Raw genomic sequence first — 18,041 nt, 5'->3', positions numbered from 1 at the left:
AACTACAAAAAATTTGAAAATCGTTTTTGCTTTTTTAACATATATTTCTAGTTAGAGAAATTAAACAGGCTTATCCCTCAAAACTGTAAATACAAAACAGTTGCGCAGAATAGTTTCCTACCACAGGAAATTTATTTTGAGTGTCTTCATAGTTTTATTTTTGAAATACACCAATTTTTATATACTGCAGGAAAAACGAAAATAAATGTTATAGTGCAAATTTGCAAAAAAGCAGCATATGCATCCAAATAAACATTATATTAATATATTATTAATATATATATATTAATAATATATATTAATATATTAATATAAATATTTCCAGCAGTGCAATATGAGTCCTAAGCATCCCAGAAAAGACACAGAAAGTCATAAAGTCAAACATAGCTTTTAAAAACACCAGTACAGGCCCTGAGGCCCTGATGGTAAAAAAAAAAAAAAACTACATTTCTGCAAAATGACATCACTTCCGGTTTCGGGCAGGTAATGGCGGACATGCAAAAGTTTGTGCTGACGTCTATTCCAACGTAGGAAGTGTTACAAACAGCTGATCGGATCGGCAAAGCGTGTTTCTGGAATATTATGTTTTTGTTGCTGCAAGTGCTTTTTATGCAGTTCTTGCAAAGCTTTATGTGGAAGGAAACTGTGACCGAGGACAAGCTGATGGCATAAGATGTAAGTACAACTCCTCCGGTTTCATATGCAAAAAAAAATTATTGCGCTAGCTTACGTGGTTGCAGAGCTACCGGGATTTAAAAATAGTTACACAAAACAGAGCGTACCCGCTCCGACCGGCTCTAAAGGGTTAACAAATATCTGTATTTTCCAAATACTGCAAAATTACAAAACTGCATTCCCATTAAACAAAGTACATGTGCCACACCCTTCTCTGAACTGTAACATAACACGGCACTGGAAAAAATACACTGCCGGATCACTAATGCAACACTACAATTGAGACAATGTTCACCAGTAAAATTACAGTAGTAAAATTATTACAACGTGTCATAGTAGTCATGGGGCTCAAGAGTTGGGAGTTCGCCTTGTAATCGGAAGGTTGCTGGTTCGAGCCCCAGCTTGGACAGTCTCGGTCGTTGTGTCCTTGGGCAAGACACTTCACACATTGCCTACTGGTGGTGGTCAGACGGCCCGGTGGCGCCAGTGTCCGGCAGTCTCGCCTCTGTCAGTGCGCTCCAGGGTGGCTGTGGCTACAATGTAGCTTGCCATCACCAGTGTGTGAATGACTGGATATGTAAAGCGCTTTGTGTGAGACAACTAATACACATGTCACATCAAACATGATAAATATGGGTAAATATTAATTTAAATGCCATATAGAAAGACAGATTACTCACCACAGTGCAGCATCTAAACTGAAGTCACTCTGCAGGAAAATGAGGAGACAGGATCAAAAACAGGTAGCAGAAAAATGAATTGTTACATCTTTGTGTTAACAAAGTGAGAAAAGACACTAAAGTCAAAATAAACATCTTGGTGTAACCTGTGGAAGATGGAGGTCCAACAAGAAGTGAGCAGCCTACTATTGTGAATGTGAGAAAAATAACATTTCCTAATTTTTTTTATTTTGATACAGCCACATTTACAGTTCATCTGTTTTCAGTAAACAATGTTCTTTTTCTGAGAACATAATGGCTATAAAATATTGATTTACATGTGATGCATTTGAAGTTAGAAGTCATGCAGTGTCAAATCCAGGTCTCTATCAAAAAGCTATACGCACTGTACTTAAAGAGCTGCTCTGCTCCTGTTGACTGTTTTCCACAGAAAGAGGTGGGTGTAGAGCCCATTCCAGTTTGACTTGAGTCCACAGATACTGGAAGGAGTTTCTAACTAGAGGCATGCAGACATGTTTAAAAAAAGATCTGTATGTTGTTTTGTTGTTGTTGGTAGGTGATCGTGGCTCAAGAGTTGGGAGTTCGCCTTGTAATCGGAAGGTTGCCAGCTCGAGCCCCGGCTTGGACAGTCTGGGTCGTTGTGTCCTTGGCCAAGACACTTCACCCGTTGCCTACTGGTGGCGCCAGTGTCCGGCAGCCTCGCCTCTGTCAGTGCACCCCAGGGTGGCTGTGGCTACAATGTAGCTTGCCATCACCAGTGTGTGAATGTGTGTGTGAATGGGTGGATGACTGGTTGTGTAAAGTGCTTCGGGGTCCTTAGGGACTAGAAAAGCGCTATATAAATACAGGCCATTTACCATTTTGAACAGAAGCCTGAAGATTCTGGGGACATGTGAAACTAAAAGTTCATAAAGTGTTAGGACACAAGACCTTTAAATGTGCATTGTGCAGTAACTTTGTTATTTTGTTACTGTGGATCATCACAAAGTCAACCTTCTGCACAGCTGTATTCTTTTTGTATGTGTGATTGTTTTTTCTGCAGACACCCATAAACAGACACCAAAGAAATATTTTTCCTTCATAATCTTAAGTCAAGTAAACTGACCTTTTAAACTGTAGTTTACAGTGTGGACTCTCCAGGTAATCATACAGTTGTTTCATCCCTGCGCCCTCCAGGTTGCATGCTATTACATCCAGACGTTTCAGATAGGGGGGGTTGGACTTCAGAGCACTGAGCAGAGCAGCACAGCTGTTCTCTGACAAAGTGACGTTCTCAAAGCTGAATAACAATCATGTGAGTTACAAAGTGTTCATTTAACATCACATCACTGCGCATTTCAAACCTAGTAACACCCTTACCCAAAAGCTGCGTCATCCCAAAGTCAAACCTCCCTTAAACAGTTCAACCTACATATTGTGCACTGTGACATACTTTGTGTCTGCTCAGATCTCTACATAAGGGAGAGAGCCACTCCAAAAACACATGGCACAACATAGAAGAGCCTCCTCGATGCTACTGTCAAGGCTCACATTTTGGACAGAGAAGATAGATGGTTTGAAAGAGAAGTAAAAAAAAATGTCATCCATGTCCACTGTGAATAACCATCATGGAACGGAGGTGGTGGCTTACAAAACCAACAATTAACCAACTACCATGGTGCCATTTACTGTGATTAGGTTCCCCGGTCCACTGGCTGGAAAACACCCCCAAAGCATTAGGTTCCCACCACCATGTTTGACAGTGGGGATGGTGTTCTTTGGGTTGAAGGCGTCTCCTTTTTTTTATGCCAAATGAAGGAAGCATCATAGTGGTCAAACAATTCTATTCTTGTTTCATCTAACCATAACACAGAAGACCAGTAATCTTTTTCTTTGTCCAGATGAGCATTTGCAAAGGGGCTTTTGTGTGCCTTCTCTGGAGAAGCCGTGTCCTCCGTGGAACCCAGCAGTGTGCAGTGTCCGTTGGACTGTTTGAGACATTGATACCAGCAGAGCACAGATTGACCAGGATTGGTGGTGATCCTATGATTCTTCTTCACCTCTATCATTATCATCCTGGCCAGCACAGGTGTCACTTTTGGTTATCAACAATGTTCTCTGAGATTTTCCACAGTGCAAAACATGAATTTTTGAATAATACTTTGCACTGCAGCAACTGGAACTTGAAAACATTTAGATATGGCTTTTTTACCAGCCACAATAAACAGCTGCAGGTCCTCACCAAGCTCCTTTATCTTAGCCATGACTGTCCACAACCCAACTGCAGAGCCCTGTTGAGTTGGTTAAAACAGCTGTTTCCAATTAGTCAGGGTAGGATGCTTTAGAACAGCTTTGACTATTTAGAAAGAACATTGGATTTTCCCAGTGACTGTGACAGTTTGTGATGGGTATGAATAATTTTGGACCTGGCACTTTTTGCTCATATAATAATAATAATAATAATAATAATAATAATAATAATAATAATAATAATAATAACAATAATAATAATAATAAATAAAAGCTATTGTCTTTCGATAGAAACCAGATCCAACTAAAGAAAAATACCTGGTTGAACAAAGGTGACTTTTAAGTCAAAATTTGCGAGTGCTCTGAATAATTATGGGCTTGACTGTTTATACACATACATTCATTATACAGTCTCCAAAATCACCTACTCAAATCCAAGTCTTGGTGTGGTGAAGCCAAGGTACTGTGGAGCAGGGAAATTATTTTACTGCTATTGTTAAATATTCATCATTATTACCATTGCATTAATAATATAATCTGGAGTTTATATTGCATTCAGGGGTTAAACAGTGTCTCTTTCAGAAAGACTGAGTTGCAGGCTGACAGGAAGTTGTATGCAGAAGTGAAAGCAGGAAGTTATTTTGAGCAGCAGGCTAAGACGAGGCTTTAACAATGTAACAGATAGCTTTAAGAAGGCTTTAAGGTTTTATGCACACAGGTATTAAATTAACTTTGTATTCCAGGTGCAGTTATAACTATTTTATACATATTGCATATCTGTGCTTATTTGAGTTGATGTTCAGGTTCTTTAAAGGTCTTAAGCTTCATCTAGTGAGAGTGTCTAGATGATCCATGCTGAGGGAAAACTAGAACATAGAAGGAATTGCAATACATGCTTACAAAACACTTATATATCAGATCATTTTATATTAAGCTTTTAAGTAGAGGTTCTTGGTTAAAACATTTATTTAGTAGAAGACATACACATAGTCTCAGTGAGCTTCTGGTCTGGTAAAAGGTCAGAAGTGCAACAGGTGAATTGAGAAAGAGCATTTGAGGACGAGACACAGACAGTTAAGAGGTGACACAAAGAGCATGTGAGGTCAACACATACACACACATTAGTCAGACTTATTTAGAGGAGAGATTAGTTATGTCTAGACAAAAAAGAGGAACAATTCACTTTAAGATAAGAACGGAAAGTACCAGCCGTAAAAATAGAAGATGATCTTCTAGGTGAAAAGTCATTCTGGTGTTGATCTGATCTATGTATAAAATGTACCGGTGACGCATGAAGGGGCGTCAGTAAACAAACCCTGATGCTATAAAATATCTGTTCATGCTTTGATTAAGTCGAGGACTACTGGCTGTCTGCGTACAGAGTGTCTTCCCACACGTGTGTTCATTAAAATCATTGTTGGACCAAGATCCTCTGGACCAAGAGTGGTTTGTACTCTCCCTCCTCCATTGTGAACCTTAACAGTACCATATTAAATATGTATATAAATGTGTTGGATTGGTGCATCCCTGTCCTCCATCCTACATTACTGGAGTTGGATTACTTATTAGTGAAATAACTTTATAAATAACAACAGATTCAGTTTCAGTTAACTGACCTGAGTGTCTCCAGTCTACAGTTTGGATGCCCCAGACAAGCAAAAAGTTCATCTGCTGGCTCCAGCATAGTGACTGAAATCAGGTGCAGCTCTCTCAGATGGGAGCGGTCTGACGTCAGAGCTGAGGCCACAGCTCCACACCGTTGCCCATAAATATAAACATCATGAAGTCTGTGTTGACACATAATTGCAAATATAATATAATAATAAAAACATGTTATTGTGAAGAAAAAACATTTTATTTATTTTGTGGACTTGATGCAAAACAACTAGATACATTTTTTCCTTCTCTGAAGGAAAGTGCAAAAGTTTATCATTTCTGTGGTTGTCATTTTGTTGTTTGTTGTTTCTTTCTACTTGGGAGCACTTTCCTTAGAATTTCCAGTTCTTAACATTTCTTCCTGTACTAAACATGGTGACAACATTCAAGAAAACTCTGAAACTATTTATTAAGTCTGGTTTTTCCTGTCCTATCAACACAATTTATAAACTGGTTAATAGTTTGAACTCCCCACTTTCAATGGAGATGCAATGAGGGTGTGTCTTGCTGCTATGTCATCTTAAATCCTTCATGTGATTTGGAAGTGCTGCTGTGTCTGTTAACTCCACAGTGCTAAAATGAAAAGTTGGACTCGGGATCAGTAAAAGTCAATCAAAAAAAGACTGCAGTGTCAGTCTTTGTCTCTGGGGCAGGGTGTTGTTTGTGGCTCAACTGCAAGGGACCAAGGGAAGTCTGGCATGCTAATCATGTTTACCCTATTTCAGTTGCTGCTGGGGCCTGAGAAAGGAGTGAGAGTTGAACAACAGGACAGAACTGTGTACAGAACTGAACTGAAGTGTGCACCTGGAAAGCTGCTAAAAGCAAACTGGTTAAAACACTTTATAAATAAACAAACACTCATCTTGCAACACTACGTGCTTGGGTCCTTCCTATCACAGTCTCATGTGATTAATTTATGACCACTCACTGTGATGTAATTAATATAATAATAATATTATTAAAACTGACTGTACTGAATCACTTGACTGATTTAATTTCTATTGCTGAAAATCAACCACTGTAACAACATGAAGTGTTATCCAATTACTTTAACATTTGGCCACAGTCACTGTTTCAGCTGAAGATGTTTAAAAATGTAATCACCCAAATAATTTTTGGTTAAAAAAAAAAAAAAACATGTTCAAAATGTTTCCAATAAATAACTAGAACTGTGTAATGAGAAGAGATAATCTTTTAGTATGAATAACTTTAAGAACTAAACTATTAATCTACACTGTTTTATAATGTTAATCAAATCTAGACTCACCGGGCCTTTCTGCAATTCATCACAGCTGGAAGCAGTCTCCATCGTCCTTCCTGTGATGTATTGTATTCTTTCAGATCCAACTCATAAAGATTTTCTGACATCAACAGCATATATGCAAGAGCTGTGCACTCAATTCCAGAGAGTTCCTTCTTTGATTTGTTCTGTGACTTCAGGAACTCTTGGATCTCTTGATGTAGTGAGAGGTCCTTCATTTCCATCAGACAGTGGAAAATGTTTAGGGATCTTTCAGGACACTTGTCATCAGTTCTAAGCTCCTTCAGGTTGTTGATGACTCTCTGGATGGTTTCTGGACTGTTCTCTGTCTGACCCAGCAGACCTCCTAAAATTCTTTGATTGGACTTCAGAGCGAGGCCATGGAGGAAACGAACAAACAGTTCCAGGTGGTTATTCTCAAGAACCAAGGATTCCTCCATGACTCTGCCCAGAAAATCTTCCAGAGATGAGATGTCCTCACTCAGGAAGTCCTGCAGCACCTCTGTCTTCCTGTTGGTGTAACAGTGGAACATGTAGACAGCAGCCAGAAACTCCTGAACACTCAGATGAACAAAGCAGTAAACTGGTTTCTGGAAGATCACAGACTCTCTTTTGAAGATCTCTGTACAAACTCCTGAGTACACCGAGGCCTCTGTGACATCCAGACCACACTGCTCCAAGTCTTCTCTGTAAAACAGGATGTTCTTTTTCTGCAGATGTTCAAATGCTAGCTTCCCCAGCTTCAGAAGAACCTCCCTGTCAGCACTGCTGAGCTCTATTCGTTTCATCTCTTTCCCCGTATGGTATTTGTGATTTTTCTTTATCTGAACCATCAGGAAGTGTGAGTACATGTCAGTCAGGGTCTTGGGCAGCTCTGCTCTCTCCTCTGTAGTCAACATGTGCTCCAGAACTGTAGCAGTGATCCAGCAGTAAACTGGGATCCCACACATAATGTAAAGGCTCCTGGATGTTTTCAAGTGAGAGACGATTCTGCTTGACAGCTCTTTATTTCTGAATCTTCTCCTGAAGTACTCCTGCTTCTGGGAGTCAGTAAAGCCTCGAACTTCTGTCATCCTGTCAACACATTTAGGAGGAATCTGACTGACTGCTGCGGGTCGGGAAGTTATCCAGATGAGAGCAGATGGAAGCAGATTTCCCTCAATGAGATTTGTCAGCAGCTCACTGATGGTGGACTTCTGTGTGACATCAGACACAAGCTTCCTGTTGTTGAAATCCAACAAAAGTCTGCTTTCATCCAGGCCATCAAAGATGAACAAAAGATTACACATAGTGAGCTTCTCTGCTGTGACGCTCTGTAATGTTGGATAGAAAACATGGATCAGCTCCAGGAGACTGTACTGCTCATCTCTGACCAAGTTCAGCTCCCTGAATGAAAGCACAACCACCGCACTGATGTGTTGGTTTTCTAAGCCCTCTGCCCAGTCCAGAGTGAACTTCTGCACCAAGAAGGTTTTTCCAATGCCAGCAACACCATATGTCAGAACCACTCTGATGGGTCTTTGTTGGTCAGGTAAGGTTTTAAAGATGTCCTTGCTGCTGATTGGTGTTTCACAGGGGATCTTCTTACAAGCGCTCTCCACCTGCCTCACCTCATGTTGGAAGTGTACAGCTTCACTCTGCTCCTCTGTGATATAGAGCGCAGTGTAGATTAATCTGAGGAGGGCTCCAATTCCTGTTTTATCAGTTCCTTCAATCACATGTTCATATCGTGTCCTCAGAGTGACCTTTAATACATCAAAAACTTTTTCTGGATCAGTATCTGTTGAAAGAATGGAAAACAATTAAACAATAAGCAAGAAAACTTAAGTTTTCATTTTTGCACAGCTGCTCTTACTGGCTGTCTGCTGAAAAGTTCTGGTTCCAGACTTGACTCCACATTGGGGACAGAAGTCTGTAGATGAATCCTTCAGGACATCCTGACACCACACACAACATGACACTGGCTTCTCCACAAAGAAATTCCTCTTCTTCTCTCTGTGGACACAAATAAAAATTATTCTGACCAAAGAAAGGAAATAAAAACATTTGTAGACATCATGCAAACACTTGTTTCTGTGGTAGGTTCATAGTAGTGGGCATTCAGTTACTGGTTTTTCCCCTCAGTATCTTTCACTTATTGTGTTTTCTGTTGCCTTTTCGTGTATAAAACAGTGCATTTATTCTTAATCGAAGCAAAACAGTTTTTGTGTGGGTGGCTGTTTGGTCTACTGAAATAAGGAGATTGGCCTTAGGGTTTAGCCTAGCTTCCAAGAATGTTGTCTTGACTTTCAGAAAACTAGTTATTCCAAAATCTGTACTTTGTGCCTGATGATCCAGGTTCATAACTGAATACTCAAGGATAGTCTCTATAAAACCTGCAGCCATTCATCCAACATCACACACCTCTACCTTTGCCTTCATCTTCACCTCCTCTGCTCGCTAGTTAATCTTTTAAACCTGTTTGTCTGCTGTGCTCAGGATTTCCCTCTCAGTTTGTTCATGTTAATTCTCCATTTTCTGTTGTCTTTTGAGTTCAGCTATGGTTCCCACACTGCTCAGAGGAGCTAGCAATCCGCCTGGTTTCCACGTGTTTGGTCACACACACTCCCCAACACTGTTGCCTCTAAGCTGAGCACATGAGCAATCGCACACTGCTGACACGGTCTCCACACACAGAAAATCAGTAAAATTAAAATAAATACATGTATTTACTTTCATTTCAATTCACAATGGATTTTTTTGTGCGCAGCACAGATGTGTGCGGAGACTGTGTCAGCAGTCTGCGATTGCTCACGCGCTCAGCTCCCCAATCTGCTCTGGTTTTGCTTCCTCTTCTTAAAGCAGTACAGTTATATTAATAGGGTGTCTACCATACATGATCACATATCTGAATTCAAAAAGAATCAGATAGTCGACTAGAACACAAATACCAGTGCAAACATTAGGACCTCTCGACATCAGCTGTTAATTATGGCAGAACTCAGGTAGTGAGGGTGGGTAGATGCGTCTCTAACAGCATCAGCATCAACACAGGAGCACCTCAGGGATGTGTCCTCTTGCCACTGCTCTACTCCCTTTACACAGCAGACTGTGTGGCCCACCCACGGCTCAAACATCATTGTGAAGTTTGCTGATGACACAGTGGTGTTGGGCGTCATCTCCAACAACGATGAGGCGGCCTACATGGAGGAAGTGAAGAATCTGGCATCATGGTGCCAGGATAACCACCTCCAGCTGCACGTTGGCAAGACCAAGGAGCTGGTGGTGGACTTCAGAAGGAGTCAGCACAGAGACTGGAGTTCCAGTGGAGAGGGTGCAGTCCTTCAAGTATCTCGGTGTCCGTATCTCCTCATACCTGACATGGTCTGCCCACATTCAGGTCCAGACGAAAAAGGCTAGGCAGCGCCTGTACCACCTACAACAGCTAAGGAAGTTGAGGGTCTCTCCAATGATCCTCAGGATTTTCAATACAGGCACTATGGAGAGCATCCCCAAACAGAACATCTCATCGTGGTTTGGGAACAGCTGTGTTAAGGACCAAAAAGCAGAACGCTGCTGCAGGATTGCTCTCCCCCTGCTTCAGGACACCTACACCAGGAGATGCCGGACTAGAGCAGCGCAGATACTGAAGGACCCATCCCATCCTGGCAACAAACTGTTCCAACTTCTGCAATCTGGTAGAAGGTTCTGCATCATCCGGGCAAGGACAGAGAGACTCAAGAGGAGCTTCTATCCCCAAGCCATCCGGGCCCTAAACCATAACATCACAGATTGCCTCATGTGTGTTATGTCCAGTTTTGCTTCCTCTGTCTAACTAACCAAGGGAACCAGTCTACTGTGAGGCGTTGCATCTGGGCTGTATTTAAGCCAAACACACAATAGACATTAACACAGCTGTGTTTAATGTTTGTAAAAAAAAAAACATGTTTGTGGCCACATGTTTTTTTTTAAATTGCAGTAATTTCATTCCTACCAATCTCTGATCTGCTTCAGAGGAGTATAAGCACAATTCAGTGACTCCACCCCTGCGAACTCCTTTGAAACAATACGAAATACTCGAAAACTAAAATCATCTTCACTCAGTTTATAGCCAGAATCAGCCTCTTACTGTGTGATTGGGGGTCCAGGTTCATGACTGAAGACTGGAGGATAATCTCTGGACATGTCACTGTTCATGGACACAGAGCTGGATCCTGGAAACTCTGCTTGGTGTTTGTGTTGTTTACGTCTGTAAACACAAACATAGAATAAAGCACAGATTATTCTTCTGTTGTTTATCATTGAGCTGTTTCTCTCTCTCTGTCAGATTTATGAGGCTATACAACTCTCTTACAACTACTCTAATTAATGTAGGACAAGCTATTGCCAGGTTAATCTTTTTAAATCGTTTTAGAATCCTTAACTAATATTTTTGACTTTGGATTTCCATTTAGATTTTTCTATTATATACACAAATAATCTTTCTCTCATTAGTATTTAGTAATGCTAACATTAGTTACCAGCACAAAGAGTCACAGGAAGCTGGTTAACCAACTTGCCATGTTTACAGGGATTTATCAGTCTAGCTGTGAGCACATCCACATAAAGGCAGTTGGCAGCATCAAACCAATCAGTCACAAATAAGTGCACTGGTAGCACAACAGTTATTTTATACAGGAACATAAAACTGCAAAACTTAATGGAAAACAAATATTAGGCATTCAAACTCATAATACAGGCTGAAAGTAACACAGCTGTGTCAGTGGTTGTTTGAGGAAAAGCACTGTATATGAATGTTTTAATGGTTAAGAGGCTTTTCATAAAGACTATATTATGTTACTAAAGCTTATTGTGTCCACTCACCATTTTCACATTGTTTATAATAAAGACAGTCTCTTAATTACTTCAAAACTTCATAGGAAAACATTTCAATGGGTTATACACAAGTCAAGGACCCTTGCAGACCCCTTTGAAATAATGTGAAAGACTCGAAAACTAAAAGCATCTTCACTCAGTTTATAGCCGAAACAGTCTCCTACTGTGTGCCTGAAGGTCCAGGTTCATGACTGAAGACTGGAGGATAATCTCTGGACATGTCACTGTTCATGGACACAGAGCTGGATCCTGGAAACTGTGGTCTGTGTTTGTGTTGTTGATGTCTGTAAACACAAACAATGAATCCAGAACAGATTATTCTTCTACATGTGCCTGTTGTTGGGCATTCAGCTGCTTCTCTCTCTCTGTCAGATTTAGGAGACTGAAAAACTCAATTTTCTCTCTACTACTGTACTTTCTGTAGGGCAGGCTGTCACCAGGGTAATCGTTTTTAACTCACTTTCAGATCTTCATTTAATATTTCAGAGCTTTCCATTTAGATTTTTCTGTTATATAAGCAAATAATCTTTCCCTCATCAGTATTCAATCATCTTAACATCAGTTACCAGGATAAGGAGTCACAGCTTGTATTATGTTCCTTTAGAAAATAAAATACAAAACTCAATGGAAAACAAATATCAGGAAGTCAAAAACATAATACAGACTGAAATACATAATACAGCGTCAGTGGTTGTTTGAGGAAAATCACTTGATATGAATGTCTTAGTGCTTTAAGAGCATTTTTCAGAAAGACTTTACTATGTTACTAAAGTCTGTCCTCTCCTTTCATCATTTTCAAATTGTTTATAATAGACACAGTTTCTTACTTTTTGCCTGATGGTCCAAGTTCATGACTGAAGACTGGAGGATAATCTCTGGACATGTCACTGTTCATGGACATAGAGCTGGATCCTTGAAACTCTGCTATGTTCCCCTCCAAAACACTCATCTTTAGGCTTCCTGGGAGAGAAACAAGGAACTGTGACTGTGAGCACGGCAGAAAAAAACATCAGAAATATTTTTAAAGAACGCCATAACTGGCAGAACAGGAAACACAGCACAACAGCACACACACACACACACACACGCACGCACGCACACACACACACACACACAGAGTTAGCTTGTATTAAACCCAGCTGACCCTTTACCTCATCAATTAATAGATAAGTTTACTCTCCTACAGCTCACTGAGAGACAGCTCAGCACAAGACGTTAAAATGTCAGTCTCACCATTAACCAAAGATATAGTTTCATTCATCATGTTTCGTTCTTTTTCGTTCTATGGTGCAACAAACTCAAGTACAGAAATAGATCCTAACAATTTCCAGCTTTTGTTCCACCTTGAGAAACATAAATGTAATATCTTCCAGTAAGAAATAGTTTTGCTATTTTTCCGACACCCAATAAATGCTCAGTAACACTCACCTTTATTTTTTCACTCGTCTGCTTCTATGACTGTAGAAACTGAAATTACAGTACTTTGTTTTCTCCTCACCTCAGCAGAGCAGCTCCTCCCCTCTCCACAGGAACTTGTATGACTACATTCCCAGTGTGCAAGAGAGATATCTTTGCTTGAAAACAACAAATATGAATGTGAATTTATCTTAAATATAGACTAGACCTCCTACACACTATCAATTAATATTTAATTCAATTCCCTTCTAGCATCTAATAACAACAACATTCATCTCAAGGCAACTTATATGGTAAGGTTGTCACGGACCCGGCTCTGGGGACTCGGGGTCCGTGGGCAGTGGGGACTCTGACTGTTATTGTTATTGTTGTTATTATTATTATTTGGTGTGTTGTCTGCACTGCCCCTGTGCACATCTGTATGTAGGCAGGTGTGTGTGTGTGTGTGTGTGTGTTTTTTCCTTTCTGCTGTGGCCAAGTTACAGGCACTTTCAGCTCTGGGGGCGTGGTCTACCTTGAGGGCTGGCCACACCCGAAGTCCTGGCCGCACACCTGCTCCTCATCTGGGCTCGTCGGGGGAGTTATTTAGATGAGCGATGGAGCTTCCACCGACGCGGGATTATTGCGTTTGACTACACGTCAGTCTTCAAACTAGTCAAGTGTGAGTGTATGCCTGCTGGGATAAGTGTTAACGGCTGCCTCTATTGTTTTCCCCTCAGGAGGAGTGTGGGACGAGAAGGAGCAGTGAGCACGGGGAGTGCAGGGACACTGGGGCAGAGAGCACTACACGGGGACTTTTGGGAAGAAGACACTACACGGGAGTCTGGGAAACTGGGGATTTATTGTTGTTTATTTTCACCACCTTGTAAATAAACACTGTTGCACTGAAGAGTCCGGCGTTTGGGTCCTATTTCCCCATCTCCCCACGGTCTGCCAGCCAGACCGTGACAAAGGTAAAGACAAATACAATAATAAAGGAAAAAAAATAACAAAAAAACCCTCAAAAATAACATCAAGACAAACTTATTTGAGCAAAGGAAGGTAGGAAGGAAACTCCAGCAGTATTAAGGCACATGAACATTCCAGAATATTCCATGTGCTTAACAAGTCCCCACCGTGTCAATGAAAGCAAAGCAAAAGCATGCCAGTAAAGAGTACTTGCCCAGTCTGTGCATTCTGTGACGTACCTTTGTGTAACCAGTAGACACACAGCAACGCTAAATTTAGCCACACAATGAACAAAATAATGCAAACATGGAAAAGCTGATTCTGTGCACATCCAAGTTCAGCGAGTTTTATGACTAAAGTGTAAGTGCAAATAGGCACCATCAGAAGGAAGTAGTGGAATTGACAGACACTGCACTAGTAGGGATAGTTTCAAAGCTTTATGAATGACAGATTCATGTTTTCAAATGACAGCGAGCAAACACTTACATGCACAGGGGTGCAAAAAATGACATACAGTGTCCATGTGGTGTGACAGTGTGTGGTATGTGAGAATACAAGAAAAAGTAAGCTCTTTTATTGAGCACATGAAGCTCAATAATCCAAATACAAGGGTGAAACACCAAACATTACAAAAACCAATGTGATGGTTTTAACTCTGACCGTTTAATGAAATGAAACCATTAATAGGAGCTGACACAGTACAAACATACAGTCACAGGAGCTCAGTGTCAGAGAAATAGACAGAGAGGTATTAAAAGTGAGGATAAATAACACAGTTTATCAAGACTTTGCTAATAAAAAAAAACAGACAGTGTTGTTCTCTGATAGCTGTGACAGTTTCAACATGTCTCCCAATTCTCCTCTGACTAGGGACAAACACATGAAACTGAAGATCAAACTTGATGGGGGTTTTGTGTGTGCAGAGATACAGTACATTCTTTCTTATATGTATGAATGTATATATTATATTCTTTCTAATATGAGTGTTGGCTATAAAGTGGATAATGGAAGAGAGACCTTATGAAACAGATCATATGATCCACATGTTTTTTACTGAGTGTTACCAAAAGTGTTACCAAAAGCTGTTGAACTGCATTCCAGTCATGCTAGGACATGTTCACTGAGTTCAGAGATTTTTATTTTCATTTTTAAATTCTGCCCATTCTGGTAGCTTTTGCAATCAGACTTGTGATCTGAATACGCTGTTGTGCCAAACACATTTTGCTTTTCAAAGATCAGCTCTATAAACTTTCTACAGGCTCCTCTAGATTTCTTTTACCTGTTCATTTCATCATTTCAATTTATTTTATTTCAGTTATCTGGTATGTGGTATACAGTATGACAATGACTAAGGCAGGAGAGACAGAGGAGGGGATAGGGAGGCATAGGGGAAGATGTAATAAAAGAATAGAGTAAAAATATAAATGCACAATATATCACCAACTGTCACACCTGCAAGAAAAATGAACATACACCACCTGGATCACAAAAGGTCAGCAATGCATCTTCTTGTGCTGTGTTTCTGTGTGTGATAGAGAGTGTGTGTCTTTGCTGTTCTTACGGCCAAGACGGAGAACGAGGAGGTGGGCTCTAGTAAGGAAGCTCCTGTGGTCCTGGGCTCGCTGAGGACTGGCTACCTTGGAGTTCAGGGCTAAGAAGAGAGCCAATGGTGTGATGGATAAGGGCCGGTGCAGCTGTTAAAAGGAGGACAATGTGCCAGGTGAAGGGGAACGCCTTCACCTGAGCCTGCCAGTTGCCTCCCTGTCGGACGCCTCTAGAGACTCTGTTTGTTGTACACAGCCTGAGTGTTAGTAGTGACAAGTGCACTGGCTGTTTGCCTACACATTGCTCCAGCTTTGTTGTTTTATGTTTTGTGTTTGCCACTGTTAATGCCACTGTTTTGCACATGTCTCAACTCTGTATATTTTTATATATTTTATTTATTGTTGACTCTATTTAATTTGTAAAATATGTGTATACACACACACACACACACACACACACGCAGAAAAACATTTAGTATACACATCCAGAAATTTTTGTTGTTGTTTTTTTTGCATATACTATTATTTATTGTACATATATTTATTAGTTCAGATTTAGCCATTCGTATATTTTGCCTGTTTATGTTATTGTATTTTGCACAACTCTGTTGCTTGTGAAGCTCGCACACAAGAATTTCACTCGCATGTGCTGTACCAGTGTACCTGCACATGTGATGTGACAATAAAAGTGATTTGATTTGATTTAATAAAGTCCAAACCTCAGACACTGACCGAGTCTCTCGCGTTATCTCCTTTTGTCCCTGAGCTGGGCGGTAACAGCCGTGAAAATGTACTTGAGGGTAGGAAGCAAAGAGGCGATGGTTTGGTCTCTTTGATTATAACTTCTTGATGTTTGCAGAATAGATAAAAAATAATATAGAATTAAACAAAAACCACACACACACTTTATGTTTAATAATGTACAGCACAGTTCAAGCTTTGAAATATTCTTGTGCTGTTCCAATGGGGAGGTGAGTTTTGCTATAATATCACATTATTATTTATATGTATAATGCATTGCTTAAAGTACACTACAAATCTTTTGTTTTGCCTTTTTTTTGTCACCATCAGCTTCAAACAGATCACCACTAACTGTAAGTAACTTTAGGTCCACTTCATGATTCACTGCGAAGAAGATGAGACTGAGAACACTTTATGATCTGTTCACATGATCATGAGCTCAGTTTTAACTATGCAAACCTGTGACTGTAGGAACTGTTGTTAGATAACGTCAGAAAATAATTACATCTCAGCTGTACCATGCAGGCAACATTAGTGCGCTCCAATAGCACATAGTACATAGTAGAGCGGTACAAACTCTAGCTCACCTAACAGTGGATTCATGGTTTTGTATCAACAGTGTAGATGTGTTGTAACTGCAAACATTTCTGTCACACACCATAACTTACGTTTACTTTCTTAGAAATGCAATTACAAATTACTTTGACACATTCAGCAATATAAGCACTGTGTATGAGCATAAATGTTGACAACAAGGTCGACCTCTTATTTAGAGACGCGGAGGATTGAATTCTCACCAGGGTAATTCTCATTGCAGGCTAAAAGGGTTTGAAATCCAGACTTTTATGTTTAAAATGACAGAGTCTATATCTGCTTTTGCTACTAATAAATCATTTTGTATTATTAATCAAAATTAAATCAAAGTTTGAGTGACGATGACTGAGAAATACAGTTAATGTAATGAAATGGTTCTAATACCTGATCTTCTGACAAATCTAATGATTTTGTGTGTGTGCGTGTGTGTGTCTGCTTATGTGCTGTCATTGTTTGTACAAGCGGGGAATTCAACAGTGGCACAGAGCCCAGATCTTGTCTGAGAACTTTAGTGCTTCGTGAGAATGACTAAGCAAATATTCACACAATGTTTAAATTTAACATGTATGATTTAATAAAAGAAATTAAATCATACATGTTTAATGAAAATGTCAGGGTTTTCCTATTGGTCTGCAGAGGACCCATATGTGTGACGTCATCCCTGAGCAGCTGCTTTGTGAGTGGTTGTTACAAACGGGACATACAGCGTGTGCAGCGCGCCTGATGATGTTTGAAAGATACCAAAGCGCAACTGCAGCTTTTCGGACGAACTGCAAAAGAATTTTCCCCCGTACAGTCTTGGGACTGGTAATTTTTCTCATACAGATGAGGCCTTATTTCTGTGCCCTTATTTAATTCCAGAGGTTTTTAAGGTATACCCCTTGTGGTGTCCTCGGGTCAAAATTGGTCCCTAGGTGAACGCCAAACAAGTATATGGGAATCCCGAGGACACAAAGTTCTTCATGACTGGGCCAAGTGTCTTCTTTTTTTGGAAATCAAAATATTGTCACCCTACCATATAGTGTGAAATGGAATTAAAAAACAAAAAAAAACGCCCCCTACTGGTGAAACTAGAAGTTACAGCAAAGGAGCTGTGAAACCTGCTGATTTCTAACAAATTACCACTTAGAGGTAGGGACAGGCTGCATTTTAGCCACATGCTGACTAGTTTCAGTCTTTCTGAAAATATGTGAAATGTGCTTTTTTATTTGTGTGTTTAGTTTTGTTTTGTTTTAATATATGTGTTATGTGTTATGTGAAGAGAGGTAACTGGCACCTTTAAGAAACCTTTGAGTCAATCACAATTAGGCAAGAAGAAAACTCTGACTTTAACCATATGTATATGTTTTATTTAATTCTTGTGGAATTGGTCTATCTTTCTATTGCAGTTTCAGTAAAAAACAACTGAAATTTGTTATCATTCCACAGGGTGGTGCTGCAACA

General features: G+C 40.1%; 1 protein-coding gene across 2 annotated transcripts; it reads right to left on the bottom strand.

Moving 5' to 3' along the window:
* Positions 1-326: 326 nt before the first annotated feature.
* LOC146578689 (NLR family CARD domain-containing protein 3-like) lies at positions 327-12,810 on the bottom strand. 2 transcript variants are annotated; one of them, XM_085268817.1, is made up of 10 exons: positions 12,784-12,810; positions 12,183-12,315; positions 11,520-11,639; positions 10,610-10,729; positions 8,357-8,496; positions 6,508-8,281; positions 5,201-5,371; positions 2,461-2,634; positions 1,356-1,384; positions 327-1,244 (listed from the first exon to the last, which is right to left on the bottom strand). In XM_085268817.1, exons 2-9 carry the CDS (start codon positions 12,302-12,304, stop codon positions 1,369-1,371), a joined length of 2,637 nt encoding a protein of 878 aa, XP_085124943.1. In that variant the 5' UTR covers positions 12,305-12,315; positions 12,784-12,810; the 3' UTR covers positions 327-1,244; positions 1,356-1,368. The 2 variants fall into 2 exon arrangements, with proteins under 2 accessions (XP_085124943.1, XP_085124944.1); XM_085268818.1 differs by lacking the exon at positions 12,784-12,810 and having other exon boundaries at positions 12,183-12,456.
* Between the last annotated feature and the right edge of the window lie 5,231 nt (positions 12,811-18,041).

Source organism: Mchenga conophoros, linkage group LG3 (genome assembly GCF_057382185.1).
Source record: "Mchenga conophoros isolate Kocher_MC1m ecotype Shallow Benthic linkage group LG3, M_conophoros_male_GT1.1, whole genome shotgun sequence".
NCBI classification, from domain to species: domain Eukaryota; kingdom Metazoa; phylum Chordata; class Actinopteri; order Cichliformes; family Cichlidae; genus Mchenga; species Mchenga conophoros.
The sequence above is the reverse complement of the archived record's forward strand: the minus strand, read 5'-3'. Positions and strand labels throughout refer to the sequence as shown.

What these genes read in the sequence shown, in the direction of transcription:
- LOC146578689 (XM_085268817.1), bottom strand. Translation starts at nt 12,304, where the DNA reads ATGAGTGTTTTGGAGGGGAACATAGCAGAGTTTCAAGGATCCAGCTCT. An exon ending in CTTGGACCATCAGGCAAAAA is followed by an intron (nt 11,640 to 12,182) that starts GTAAGAAACTGT and finishes TTGTGTTTACAG; the next exon opens with ACATCAACAACACAAACACA. An exon ending in CCTGGACCTTCAGGCACACA is followed by an intron (nt 10,730 to 11,519) that starts GTAGGAGACTGT and finishes TTGTGTTTACAG; the next exon opens with ACGTAAACAACACAAACACC.